This window comes from Cyprinodon tularosa, unplaced genomic scaffold (genome assembly GCF_016077235.1).
Source record: "Cyprinodon tularosa strain WSP-4 unplaced genomic scaffold, ASM1607723v1 ctg196, whole genome shotgun sequence".
Classification (NCBI taxonomy): Eukaryota; Metazoa; Chordata; class Actinopteri; order Cyprinodontiformes; family Cyprinodontidae; genus Cyprinodon; species Cyprinodon tularosa.
In genome coordinates this window covers 1,232,988-1,246,107 of record NW_024038715.1, presented here as the reverse complement: position 1 = coordinate 1,246,107, position 13,120 = coordinate 1,232,988, and the positions used below count along the sequence as shown (strand labels likewise).

At 36.4% G+C, this 13,120-nt stretch overlaps 1 protein-coding gene across 2 annotated transcripts in view; it reads right to left on the bottom strand.

The window, feature by feature from the left end:
* Positions 1-5,644, bottom strand: part of sardh (sarcosine dehydrogenase) — a 39,460-nt gene extending 33,816 nt beyond the window's left edge. The window contains exons 1-6 of one of the 2 annotated variants that reach the window (XM_038283640.1): positions 5,449-5,644; positions 4,347-4,447; positions 3,411-3,600; positions 3,028-3,164; positions 2,698-2,876; positions 235-414 (exon numbers count right to left, since the gene is read on the bottom strand). In XM_038283640.1, coding sequence (XP_038139568.1) covers positions 235-414; positions 2,698-2,876; positions 3,028-3,164; positions 3,411-3,595 — 681 coding nt within the window. In that variant the 5' untranslated portion in view covers positions 3,596-3,600; positions 4,347-4,447; positions 5,449-5,644. The remainder of the gene's footprint in view (positions 1-234; positions 415-2,697; positions 2,877-3,027; positions 3,165-3,410; positions 3,601-4,346; positions 4,448-5,448) is intronic. The other variant, XM_038283639.1, reaches the window with a different exon arrangement.
* Between the last annotated feature and the right edge of the window lie 7,476 nt (positions 5,645-13,120).

Here is a 13,120-nt window from a genome sequence, read left to right as displayed (position 1 = left end):
CAGTTGTATCGATGGTTTGATCCTTTATTTTATACGGCTTATGGCTCTCAAACATCTGTAAATAATAAATTATGTCTCCATAAATTACAATGTTACTGAAAAGGTTATGTATTTACTTTTAGAATTTCATTGCTAAACTGCAAGAGATTTTCAATAGCATTCCATTTTTTTTTTTTTATGTGCAAAACTGTTAAAAACTGAAAAATAAGAAGTTAGTAGATCAGCACAAATTACCGTGGCTCCTCTGGCTGAAGCTGCTCTGCTCAGAGTGGTACAGGTCCCTGCAGGATCCATGGTGCCGTCTTTGGGAACATACAGCGTTCCGTACAGATCATCAACGTTCATCAGTGGATAAAGATCCTTAGTCTCCGCAGGTGACAAAACGTAGGACTCGATGCCATAAACTTTACCCAACTGGAACACAAAAGGCAATTGGCTTATATTCAAGGCTTTGAAATCATGCATTGATTTGTGCACAACCCAAGGACTGATTGTGAAAAGCAAATAGAAATGGCTTTAAGCTACATGTCAGTTTACTGAGACATTGTTGCTTTTGATTTCAAGGTTTTGCTGTGATATAAAGTATGTGAACAAACAGTGATAATGAAAAAAGCGATGGGGTCATTGTCCAGGAAAAAGGATGTATTCAAATCATTTTGAAATTTTACAAAAAACATATCGATTCATTTTTGACAAAAACTTATCGCTTTATGAGTGATGAACCCATAGAGCTGTTGACACTGAAGTTAACAAAAAACAAAGACATGCTGACCGACTCTGCCAGTCAACCCTAAGCTGGGGCCAATTATACGGAGTGCACTTATATCTGTATATAAACCAGGAAAATCAAACTCTATGTTTATTGAATTCTCAAACAAATCTCAGTTGAGCGTGCATCAATTAAAGCAGCAATAAGCTACATTTTATCACTAGGTGGGGCTATTGAGTGCTGTCTGTAGACCAAAACCAGGTGTGTGACAAGCTATGCATCTCTCCATCTCTACTCCAGCTACAACCCCACCTTTCCCATCAGGAGAAGGATAAACACACAGCAAAACAGCATCAGTTTTGGGAGGAACATATCTAGTCAAGAAGTAACTACTATTTAATTTCAGCAAATTATCCTCTTCAGGTGATTTTTTTCAATCCGCTAAAAGAGCTCTCCGCCATTTTGTTCCTAACTCCTGCTGCCCCCTCTGGGCAGGGAGGGTCTAAGCCATGAGTGACATGAACGTATAAGCATGCAGTTGCTCGTCTAGGAAGTATGAGACTGGAGAACGAAAAAGAAAGATGGTGTGTGACGTCACACCAAATTCCACCTAAAGAAATACCTTTACTACTTCAAACCATTTTCTTTCTGTCTTAAAAAATCATCCCCCAACAACAGGTTGCTAGGGACTAGGGATTGGTGCAAATTAAACAACTGGATAACTTTTTGTCAATCTTTATTAAATGATCAACAATAACGAAAGAGAGTTAGGATTATATAATGCAAATGGACTAAACTATATTTAATCTAAGTATACCATTTTGATGGTCCTTTTTTCTGTATCATGTTTATTTCCTCTATCTTTTAGAGTATGCCAGAGGTTGGCAACCTTAAGATCCAAAGAGCCTTTTATAAATGGCTCTAAAACTTGCATAGGGTCGCAGCTATTACATGATCATTTTAAAAATGGAAAGTGATTATTAAAATGACATCTACTCTAAACAAAGAAAAGGTTAACTTTAAGGATGCATATTTTATCCACAATTTTCTATTTATAAATAAACTGATTCTAAGCCAAATAATAAAAAAAAAATAGATCTTAAAAATATTTCAGGTGTTTTTAACACCAATCTGCTTGAAAAATACACGAGAAAAACCTGAATTTGTTATATCCACTTTGTATTCCAAACTATGAGTTGACCTTTTTTTTTTTTTCATTTTTACTGAAAGTCATCAAGAGCCAAGGTGTTAAGACCAAGGAGTCACTTGCAGACTCCTGGACTATCATAAATTTCTTCTTTTTTATATATATATATATATATATATATATATATATATATATATATATATATATTTCTTTAGTAATGTATAAATCTGTTTGCTTCCATTTGTCTGTCTACTTTGCCACTGACACAGCTGGATGTTCCTGCTGTGGGTTAAAATATATTTATTTTCTATTCTATCCTACCTAAATATTGTTTAAACATTGTTGTGAAATGGCAATATTTATATAAACAGCATTGTAACAAACATAAGAATTACTTGCATGTTTGAGCAACTTCAACCATGAATGTGCAAAATGCTTGTATAATTAATTACTTGGCATAAAAAAGGTCTTTTTTAGCAAAAATTTTGCATTTTCGCTAAAAGTATTTTTAATTATTTGGATCTGGAATTAAGTAATTTCAGGATGAGGATAAACAGTCATGAGACAAACTCCCTGCCCAATAATACCAGTTACCATGGAAACCTATTACATCTGACATCAATCTGTTTATACTGCTGTTTGGTGACAGTGTGGGTTGAAATTGCCTCTTTGGATTGTCTGAATGTTTGAATTTGATCACTCAAAAAAATCTAAAGAGGAAACACCAAATCCAAACACACTTTATAACTTTATAATATCAAAAAGGACCTAATATTAAATCCATTCATGGATTTAATTCAAGATATTCAAGAACTGAAAAGGAAGCGATCACTGTCCGTACCGACATGAGGCGCTTGTATTCATCCAGTCTCTGCTTGTTGGAAGCGATGAAGAGTCCTCCATTCTGGATCCAGCCAGTATGGAGGCCTGTCTCCTCTTCCAGGTCTTTGCTAATCACATTTCTGGTGTGGGCCAGGAGCTCCACCTCCACGTCACTGGGACGGAGCTGCCACAGCAGGCCTGACAAGGCAGACGGCCAGATTAGCTGACAAACAGTGACAGAGTACAGTTTTGTGACTGAACACAGCTCGCTTTGAACACAGGAGTGTAGTATGAGGCAACGGAAACCTCTTACTATCAGCTCTTTAATCTGGGAGTCTGTTGTCATTACCTGCAGTATGCCAGGTGGTGCCAGCAGTCAGCCTGTCTCTTTCCAGCAAAACTACATTAGTCAAGCCCATTTTGGCCAGGTGGTAAAGGGTCTGACAGCCGAGACTGCCTCCTCCGATCACAACCACATCGGCTGACCTGAGGGAACAGGAAGCAACAATATTAACAACGCTGCACCTAAAACTTTACTCTCTCATCAAGAAGGATCAGCCTTGTAACTTATTTGTTATAAGACAAATTATCCAGAGCAGATACAAACTATATGAATATCTAAAAATAAATATTTAGACAAAAAAATATCTATTTAACAACAAAACTTTGTGTTTCAAGCCTTATTTTAACAAATGTATTCCTTTTTTCATTATTTTCTCCATTCAAGCTAACCTTGGTAACGGCTTAGTGGGTCCTGAGGAGGATCCTTCCTCCTGTTTCAGTGTCTTCTCATAAGGGACGCTCTTTTCACTGGTGTGCTCTGTGCTATACGAGCGACAACTTGCCCGACATAGCGGAGTCAGAGGGGGCCGCACAGCTGATATCAGGCGCCGGACTGCAGTCCCAAGGTAAGCCATCACCTCTGTGAAAATGATAGACCAGAATCAAAGAGCTTTAAAAAACCCATTTTCTAAATGAATTATTTTTATAGATAGTTTGAGCTGCAAAAACCAAGAACGGTCAAGTTTTCAACAAGGTAAACAGGCTGTAAACCACAAATTCATTCTGTCACATTGTTCCTATACTTTAAAGTCATTTAATCAGACTCTTGTCTGCACACTGTCACCAAGCTGGCTAAAATAAGGCCTTACTTACAGGTGACAAACTTAGAGCTTCACATCTGTTAAGCTGCAGACTCATCAAGAAGAATCAGCCTTGCAATGTTCCCATCATCAATCCCTTAGTTTGGTCATTTCTTGTTACTTAGAGAGAACAGCAATACTGTTTCCTTTTCAGCAAAAATGTATTTATTTGTTATTAAAACAATTGAATTTAGCAGGTATTTATTCTAGATGCTTGAATTACTCTTCCAAAAATAAGACTCAATGTTATAACATAATTATCAATATACGAACACAATTTAAAATCAATATTATGATGCTGTTACGTTTTCATTCAATGCCTCCTGGAAAATACTAATTATTGCTTCTAGCAGGAAGACTACTTTTTGTAACTTGAACTCAATATTTTAATTAGAAATAAAAGAGTTAAAGTTATTGTGTGTGATTGATAAACACTGTCCACTGACATGAATTTCATAGCGTGCAAAAATGAAGCATGAAAGAGTTATTAACATGACAGTCAACTCCTGCACAAGTCAGCAAATACCTGTGTGAGACTGACAGCTATCTGAGCTCAATTCTTGTATGGAGCCACTGAAGCTCAGAGAGGGTGAAGTTATCACAGCCAATGATTGAAACTGTGAGACCCTAAAACACAGGGCAATAATTGTAATTCAAGATAAATATGAAGGGTGGCAGACATTATCAGAGTTCAATTCAATCCTGAATCAGGTGCCCTGAACTGGGCTGGTCCAGTATTAACCCATCCTGTGCACAACTCCAATAGTACAACATTTATTTAACAGCACAGGATACAAATACCACAACATGTTTAGGGAATATTAGGGGGAACACTTTAAGTCTTTATAGGGCACTCAATGAAAGACTTTAAATAACATTTCAAGCAAAGAGTGCACAGCAAAAACTGAAATCTAAGTAAGTCAATTTTTCTTAAAATAAGTGCATTTTTTCTTTAATTGAGCAGGTAAGTGAGACACTTTCCAAATGGAATAAGAAATTTACATTTAAAATAAGGGGGGGTGCAGTCTCCTATTTCAAGTGCATAATAACAAAAATAATCTGATTTTAAGGATAATTTTTTACCTCTTTTTCTTTTTTACCTGCTCAAATTAAGGGGTTAAGTAAAAAAAATAAAATAAAAATAATAATAAAAAAAAAATATATATATATATATATATATATATATATATATATATATATATATATATATATATAGTCATATGTTTATATTACTATTTTTTATGCATTTATTCATGTTTTTAAGGCTGGACTTTTAAAAATGAAATTGTCTAGAGGTGTTTTAAACGAAATTTCTTTTTGTTGACACAAATTGACAAAATAAATCTTCCAAAGTCTGAGATAATCTGCATGCTCGACTTGGTTGAGTTTCAAATGACTGATGCAAAAAAGTTTGACCCACATATGTTGCAACTTTACACTTTAAAGTTATGTTAAGTAAACATGCAGACAAAACACAGCAGAAGCAATGCGAGCGGGAACAGCGTGTTACTAAACATCACCAGCTGCAGAAACGTGGCAATTAGACCGAGGAGTCCAAACAAAAACAGCAGCGAGATGCACCACATTGGGACTGTTTGCTGCGCTCTGGGTCTGCATGGAAAACTTACGATCGACTCCGAAGAACAGCCCCGGAAAACCAAACAAAAAACACTCGATGCGAGGACAAAAAAGGGGAGTTAAAAATAAAAAGTTGAGAGCGGAGGGATCCTGAGGGGGAAAAATGGCCGAATATTTTCCCCAAAGAAGCAGCAGAGAGGAGGCGCAGCGTGGGCTGAGGAGCGCAGCTGTCAGATAGGACTGCCTGCAGCGGGACAGCGGCTGATTTCCTGCCCAGGGGCGGAGCTAGATGGGGGGCCAGGGGTGGCCGTGCCCACCCTTAGCCAATCATTCGCCACCCCTGTGGCCGCCCCTTTTTCTTCTTCTTCTTCTTGTGAGGTTTTATGGCGGTTTGCAAACTAGTGTAAAGTTACCGCCACCAACTGATAAGGAGTAAAGCAGGGAAACAGGAAACAAATCACGACAGAAAAAAAAAAAGTTTAGCTTAACCCAACATAATAAATACTTAATCATATATGCCCTCATAATTTTTAATTTATCTTTAAGTTATCGTCACTCTGCCAGTTTCTGATGGTCCTATTGGTTTTCCCATCATGCTTTCCACCATTTCCCAGTTTAAATCTCTCACTTCAAGATATTTTTCTACAACTTTCACTATTATTTTGATGTTTTTGGGTTTTCTTGTCATCTGTGCACAACAATTAATCACTTCAACCATGAAAAGGACAAAATCTTTCTTTTTAACAATCAGTGAGTCTTCTTCAATGTTGGGATGCTGTTCCAGAGGTTTAGAGTTTGCCATGTGATGAATGGTTGGGTTGGGCCTTCTTCTTCTTGTGAGGTTTTATGACAGTTGGCAAACTAGTTAAAAGTCCATTACTGCCACCAACTAGTAAGGAGCCAAGCAACGAAACAGGAAACAAGAATCACCCCCAGAAAGAAAAAAAGAAAAAAGAAAATTATAGTAATTTCCAAACTGATTAGCTTAACCCAATTTAATAAATACTTAGTCACATTTGCCCTCACAATTTCTAATTTATCTTCAAGTTATTGTCACTCCATATTTTTCTGCAGCTTTCACTATTATTTTTATTTTTTACTTTTTTCTTGTCGTCTGAACACTTCTACCATGAAAAGAACAAAATCTTTCTTTTTTTTACAATCAATGAATCTTCTGCCATTTTGGGACGCTGCTCCAGAGGTTTTGAATTTGCCCTGTGCTGAACTGTTGGTTTGGGTTTTTTTGACTGGGATGGGATCCTTTGTTATTCTGAGCTCAAATTTCACTTTTCTTATTTCCTCAGACCTTTTGTTTACTTCACACCCGCGATATGCTGCAGTACTGTGGCCACCCTTACCATTTGCTCCCCCTCTAATACAGAAGTTGGCAGAAGTAATACTCTCAAGAGGAATATTTAAAACATTTAACAAAGCACAAAAAAAACCCCACTGTGGTTTATTATGCACATCAATATACTAAAATCAAATATGATAAGTACAGAATTCATGCTTTTTTTCAGAACTAAATTTTGTGTTTCATGAGGTAAAGCGAAAATTTTGTATCTCTGCAAGTCATCTAAGAGTCTTCAGTAAAATTATTGATAAATAGCTATTTTAATCAAATGTATTAAATAATCAATTTATGTAGATATTAATACTTGTAAATATCAATTATATGCTGAATGATTATTGATAAAGTAGGTACGTAATGACAATGGAAAAGATGTTCGCCAAAAACTCAAACCTCAAAGAATTGTATCCACTATACCTTTTATCTAGAAAGCACAGATGTTTTAATATTTATGTGTCTATTTGTTGGCAAAGGTTGTAGAAAAGTATAGTTAGTCTTTCTTTACAAAAATGGATGTTGTGCCCATTAATCTTATCAACTATCAACTTTTGGCCACCCCTCAGTTTACATTGTTCATTGCCTGGCCACCCTTATAAAAAAAATTCTGGCTACGTCTCTGTTCCTGCCTTCAGCTCCCTCCTTCCTCTCCCTGTGGTTCAGATCAGCCCACTGTGCTGCTCAACTCACTACTACTGTTTTTTTCACATGTAAAGAGAGGGCTGGCACTGAAAAGGCTACACGTCAGCCGCTTTCCTTGCGATATTATATCAGATGCACAGCAGCTTAGTCTTAGAAATAACGAAAATCTGAATTTAACTCACTATTATGAATTATTGGGTATCTGTCATGTCAAAAATGCTGTTTTTTATCACAAAAATGGTCATAAACAATGAAACACTGGTCATTTTAAAGAAATAACTAAATCAATAATTAAAAAAAAAGGTAATAGAAACTACTAGTTTTTAATTTTGGAAGCTTTTTATCTTGTTTGATTTGAAAATATATATTTTAGTAAACCTACATGTGAGGGTAACAGCTGTTTGTGATATCCCTTAAGGGCCAGAGACCTAATGTAGCAGAAGTACACCATAGCAAATCACATTACACTGTGTATGAGCAGTCAAGTGTCCTACTATAATCCCCTATTTTGAATTAAACACCCTTTTAGACACCCATGTTTGTAATTCTTGTTGATTTTCTGTACATTTCTGGTATTAAAATGTGCTGCAAAAGTTCTTCATATGCAGAAGATGCTGATGATTCAACTGAATAGAAAAAGAAAAAATTTCATTTAGAGTTTATGGTCCTAATCATAGACATCAAGTCTACCTAAATCAAATTAAGATGAACATGAGTTTAATTTAATAAAACCGTTTTACCATTTTGAGTAAAACAGAAGCAGTTTATGTGTTGGAGCTGCAGTTTCTTCACTAATAGGTTGTTCAACTAGTGACAGAGGACATGTTTAACCTTTTCTTAAAAAGTTATACAAAATAAATCAAGCACCAAAGAAAATGTTATGTTTCCATATATCACAGGAATATATATAAGAACTTTGAATATAAGTTATCAAGAAAAGAAGCCCTGGCATTCCTTTAGTAAGTCCACATTATGAAACCTTATTCCTTCCTCTTAGAGACATTTGCAGTTGCTGGCTCAGCCTGTTTGGGCCTCATTAGTCCACACCTCCTAACCAGCAGCCAATACGTTTCTGAGTTTAGGTTCCCTCCTGTGACGGGAGGTTCTGTCTAGTTTATACAGCTTTGAGCAGGACAGGAGCTGAATGTGGAAGCTGCTGCTGCCTGTAACCTTATCTGCTGGATAGGTGTGTAAGATCTGCTTTGAATCTTAATCTAAGAAAGTGAGCTTCAGCAGCCTTTGGACTCTTGAATAATTGAAATACGTATTTGTTACAGTCTGACATGCGGCCAGGTGTTTGTGTGGAAGCAAATAAGATTGTGTAACAAGCACAGGCGCAAAAATGTATGTGCTACAAAAAGCGATCCTCAGTTTTACTGTTTTCTTTCTGATCCAAGATAAATAGGGTCACAAGACCCAGAGAGGTTAGCATGTGTGCAGAAGGCTGTGGTTTGATCAGATTATGTGTTTACTAAGACCGAGCCTTGGTTGACTCTTCAGACTGTCACCATGATACAAATTTAGAAAGATAGTGATTTTTTTTTAAGGAGAATGGAATGCTTTGAGTTTTCTCTCTGTTAATATTAATGAAACTTAAACTACTGATAAGTAGCAGCTTAACTTTGAACTGCTAAAATGACCCAGTTAGTCACCTGACTCATTGCACCCAAAGGAAAATCCATAGAAAGAATTGAGGATCTCTGCACACAAAGGACCCCTGCAGCCTTTGAGATTTGCATCTTGTTTGGAAAATAAGTCAAAATCCCTTTCAAGTAATGCATGCGGCTAGTTTCTTTATACGGAGGATAATCAAGCTTTCACCACCACAGATGCTTCTCCACAAAATATCTAACATATTTCTGTTAGTGTTTTCATGCTTATTCAAAGTATTACTCCACTTTTATACTCTTAACTTCCTCTACTTTGCCTTAATTCCTTTCCATGTATGGATTAGCTGAGTTGTTGGCAACATCTGCTATAAGTTACCTTTTTAAGCTGAAAAAAATATCACATAAAGTCAGTACTTGAGAAACATCCATTTGCCCAACAAAAAAAAAGTAATTATTTACCACTGTGTAGGTCAAAATTGACTTTTATTTTGAACAGATCACAATATTGTTAACAAACAATCTTCAAAAAGAGTGATGGTTTGAATCGCCTGGGCAACACTTATAAATAATCCATATTGTCATGAAACCGTGAGGAAATTTTGTAGAGACTCCTTGCTTTGGATGCACACATAATAGAAATCCATCCATCCGTCTTCTCCTGCTTCATCCATCTGAGTCACAGTGGGGCTGGTGCCTAGCTCCAGCATGGGCAGAAAGCAGGGTACACCCTGGACAGGTCACCTGTCCATCGCAGGGCAACACTGGGACAGGCAAAGACATACAAAGTGCACACACTGAAACTTAAGGACAAGAGAACCCAACTAATCCAACATTCATGTTTTTGGATTTTAGGAGGAATTGAGAACCCATGCATTCACGTGGCGAACATGCAAATTCCATGCAGAAAGATCCCAGAATCAAACCCAGGGCCTTCTTGCTGCAAGGCAACAGTGCTACAAACTGCACCACTGTGCAGCTAATTTACTGAAATGAAAAACACTTGAAGAAAAAAAATGCACTTTTTAGAATATATATAAAACACCCTTAGAGGAGAAAGCATAAAATGCAAAACATCTTCAGAGATAGCTCAGAAGAAAAACTCTTAGAATAAATAATAGAAGTACTTGTACAGGATAGGAAACAGACTTAGAAAAGACATATGGATGACATATTGGCATAGGGATGAAGTGTGTGGTATTAACATAAAGTGCAGCTGGTACAAGTCCAGTCTATATGAATAATGGTCTGTTTGATTGTTAGTAGGAGTGTTTTTTTGTGATTGTGTTTGTCTGAGGGTGTTTGTAGGTGGGTCTGTCTCTGTTAAGATGGGGAATGTGGCTGCAGTGGGAAGGGTTTATATGTGGTACTTCTTGCAGGGGGCTGGTGTTCGATGACAGGAAAACCTGTGGCTTCATAACTTTATGACAGATTTTTTTTTAAAGTCTACTTGTTCTTTATTTAATTCAGGCAAAAAAAATTCTGCTAAAATGCTAAATAAGCAGCAAAGAAAAACTGAAGGGCCAGTAAAAAACATTTGACAAACAGAAAAGCTAAAATATAAAGTTCTGATAAAATTTTATAGAAATCCTGCGTGTTCTTTTTTATCTTCCCTTCATTGGCTCTCTATTAAATCTAGAAAATAACGCTCTTTTTCATGTATAAAGCCCCAAAATAACCAAGTTCCATCTTATATCAGAGATCTGATTGGTCCTTATGTTCCTAGCAGACCACTTCACTCACCGTTTGCAGGTTTACTAATGGTTAGTAGATGCCTCAACGCCCCAGTGTTTATCCAGTTTGGTTAGCACCTGAGCCTAGCATCTCCTGAGTACCTTTGTTGCTTCTGTTCCCTGGTTGGATTCTAATCCCTCTTTATCTCTGCTTACAGGAATCCAGTTCCCTTGTAAGCTCTGGATGAGCTTAACCTGCCGAGCCTGCCCTCTGAGCCAAACCTGAAGACTCTTCTCTGGATTCACATGCTGCTCTGGACTAAGAGCTGGAAACCCAAAGTCAAGGTCTGCCCTCACGCTAGAAGCAAGACGCTGAAGCGGTTACTGAAGTCTGCTGAACTAAACAGTCTCTGGACCCAACAGTTCCTCTCTCAAAGCCAAACCCGGACTCCTCAAGGTATTAACCTGAAACTCTCAAATCCAAACTCATCTGTTCCCAAGCTAACTGAACTGTCATCCTCACAGACTCCAGTGAACCTGCCCCCAGGCCTGAACCAGTTCCCGTATTTAATCCATGTGCTTGTGCTTAATAAAACTTGTTAAACTTTTCATCTGTCTCCGTGGTGTTCTGCATACTGGGCTTTTCTGAAACCCATCATGACAGTTAATCTTTAGGTTCTCCTCTTCTTTGGAACCAACTACCAGTTTCAGTCTATGAGGGAGACACCCTTCTACTTTTAAGACTAAGCTTAAAACTTTCCTTTTTGATAGAGCTATAGTTAGAGTTGCTCAGGTTATCCTGCACTATATCTATAGTTATGCTGCTATAGGCTTAGACTTCTGGAGGACATAGGGACCATTTTACATCTTTCTAATTCATTCTATATAAATTTTCCAGCTTGGATTATTTGTTACTTCAACTTTATATTCTCTCTTCTTTTTCACATCTAAGTAGTTACATCTGGCCTGGTGCTCTGTTTAGCTGTGACTCCATCTTGCAGGGAGGTGTGGCTGGGCTGCTGCAATCAACAACTTCAACTTACAGAAGATAATGTTGACTATAATTTTTAATATTTAGTCACATTTCTCCTCTACATATAGGTATTAACTCAACATTTACTGCAACTAATTATATGTGTTCTCTTTCATCCTTGACCTGAAAAATGGTTAGCGCTCATCTGCTAAGCAGTTTGAGACTAGTTTACCAATACCTTCTGTGAAATGAACAGTTTTTATAGATCAGTTCTTCTATGTTCATTTTGTGCAAGACCAAAGAGAGTAATTTGCACCATGTATACAGCATACATGCACATCTAGAAGGAGGGACTTCTACATCTTCAATGACTCGATGCAATCAGCATTAGTTTATTTGGACAGAAAACCTTTAACCAATCTTTCTGTGTGATTTGATTGAGTTGAGATTGGTCAGGGCACACTTGAGTCATTTTGCAATGTTTCATCCGACTTTATTAATAATGGGACTACAGAGAAATTGTTTTTGTCTGATGTGGTATAATAACTGCTCAGACTTCATCGGCTTCAACTTAATTCTGCAACAAGGTAGAGGAGCACAGTGGACCAAGTCTCAGAAACTGGACAAATTTATGTTTGGTAATCATCTGAACAAAAAAAGCAAAGGGAAAAATTATGAATGTGGAGGGTTTTTTTTTGTTTCTTTTACCTCATACCATTATCCCTATAAAATACACCATATTAGACTTTATGAGTTGTTTGACAAAAAATATCTATTAAAAAATCCTGTAATTTAATTAATTAAGGTTAAGTGGTGACAATACTCTACAAGTAATCACAAAATGTGAGAAATATTGACCTCTTGTGGAAAATATTGGTCTGTACAGCATGGATAGTTAAACAATAGAGACAAACTTCATTTATATTAATTAGAAAGTCTAATTTTATTATAAACATTTTTGGCCTTTTTGTCATTTCAAAATAAAAAATGTCCCATCTATCGTATTCTACTGTATAACACAAATAAAGGAAAACTCCTGAAGGATAAGTGTGTCACTCATCAGTAAGGCACATCATCAAAGGCTCATAAGTTAAAACATGCATAATAAAAAAAAAGTAATGAACAAAAATAGCTCATCAAAAAACTTATGAAAGTAAAAGTCAAACCTAATCTTTATAACTCAAACAGATCTTAATTTCTATCAGAAGTTTGATGCAATTCCTTATGTCAAAAGTTTTTAAAAATAAAAGAAATTTTAACATTAAACATAAAAACTAATAACATACACCTTCCATGCTTCACGTCAATGTGAATTAAATTTGTTTTGGCATAAATTATATTTAGAAAAACCTGACTGCCTTATCTTGAATTGGATGTGTTTACACAATATAATTGTAACATATTTATTTGAAAAATATTTTTTTCTCTTTAGCAGATTGCATTTTCCACATTAAAAAAAGATGTTATCAATAAATATTT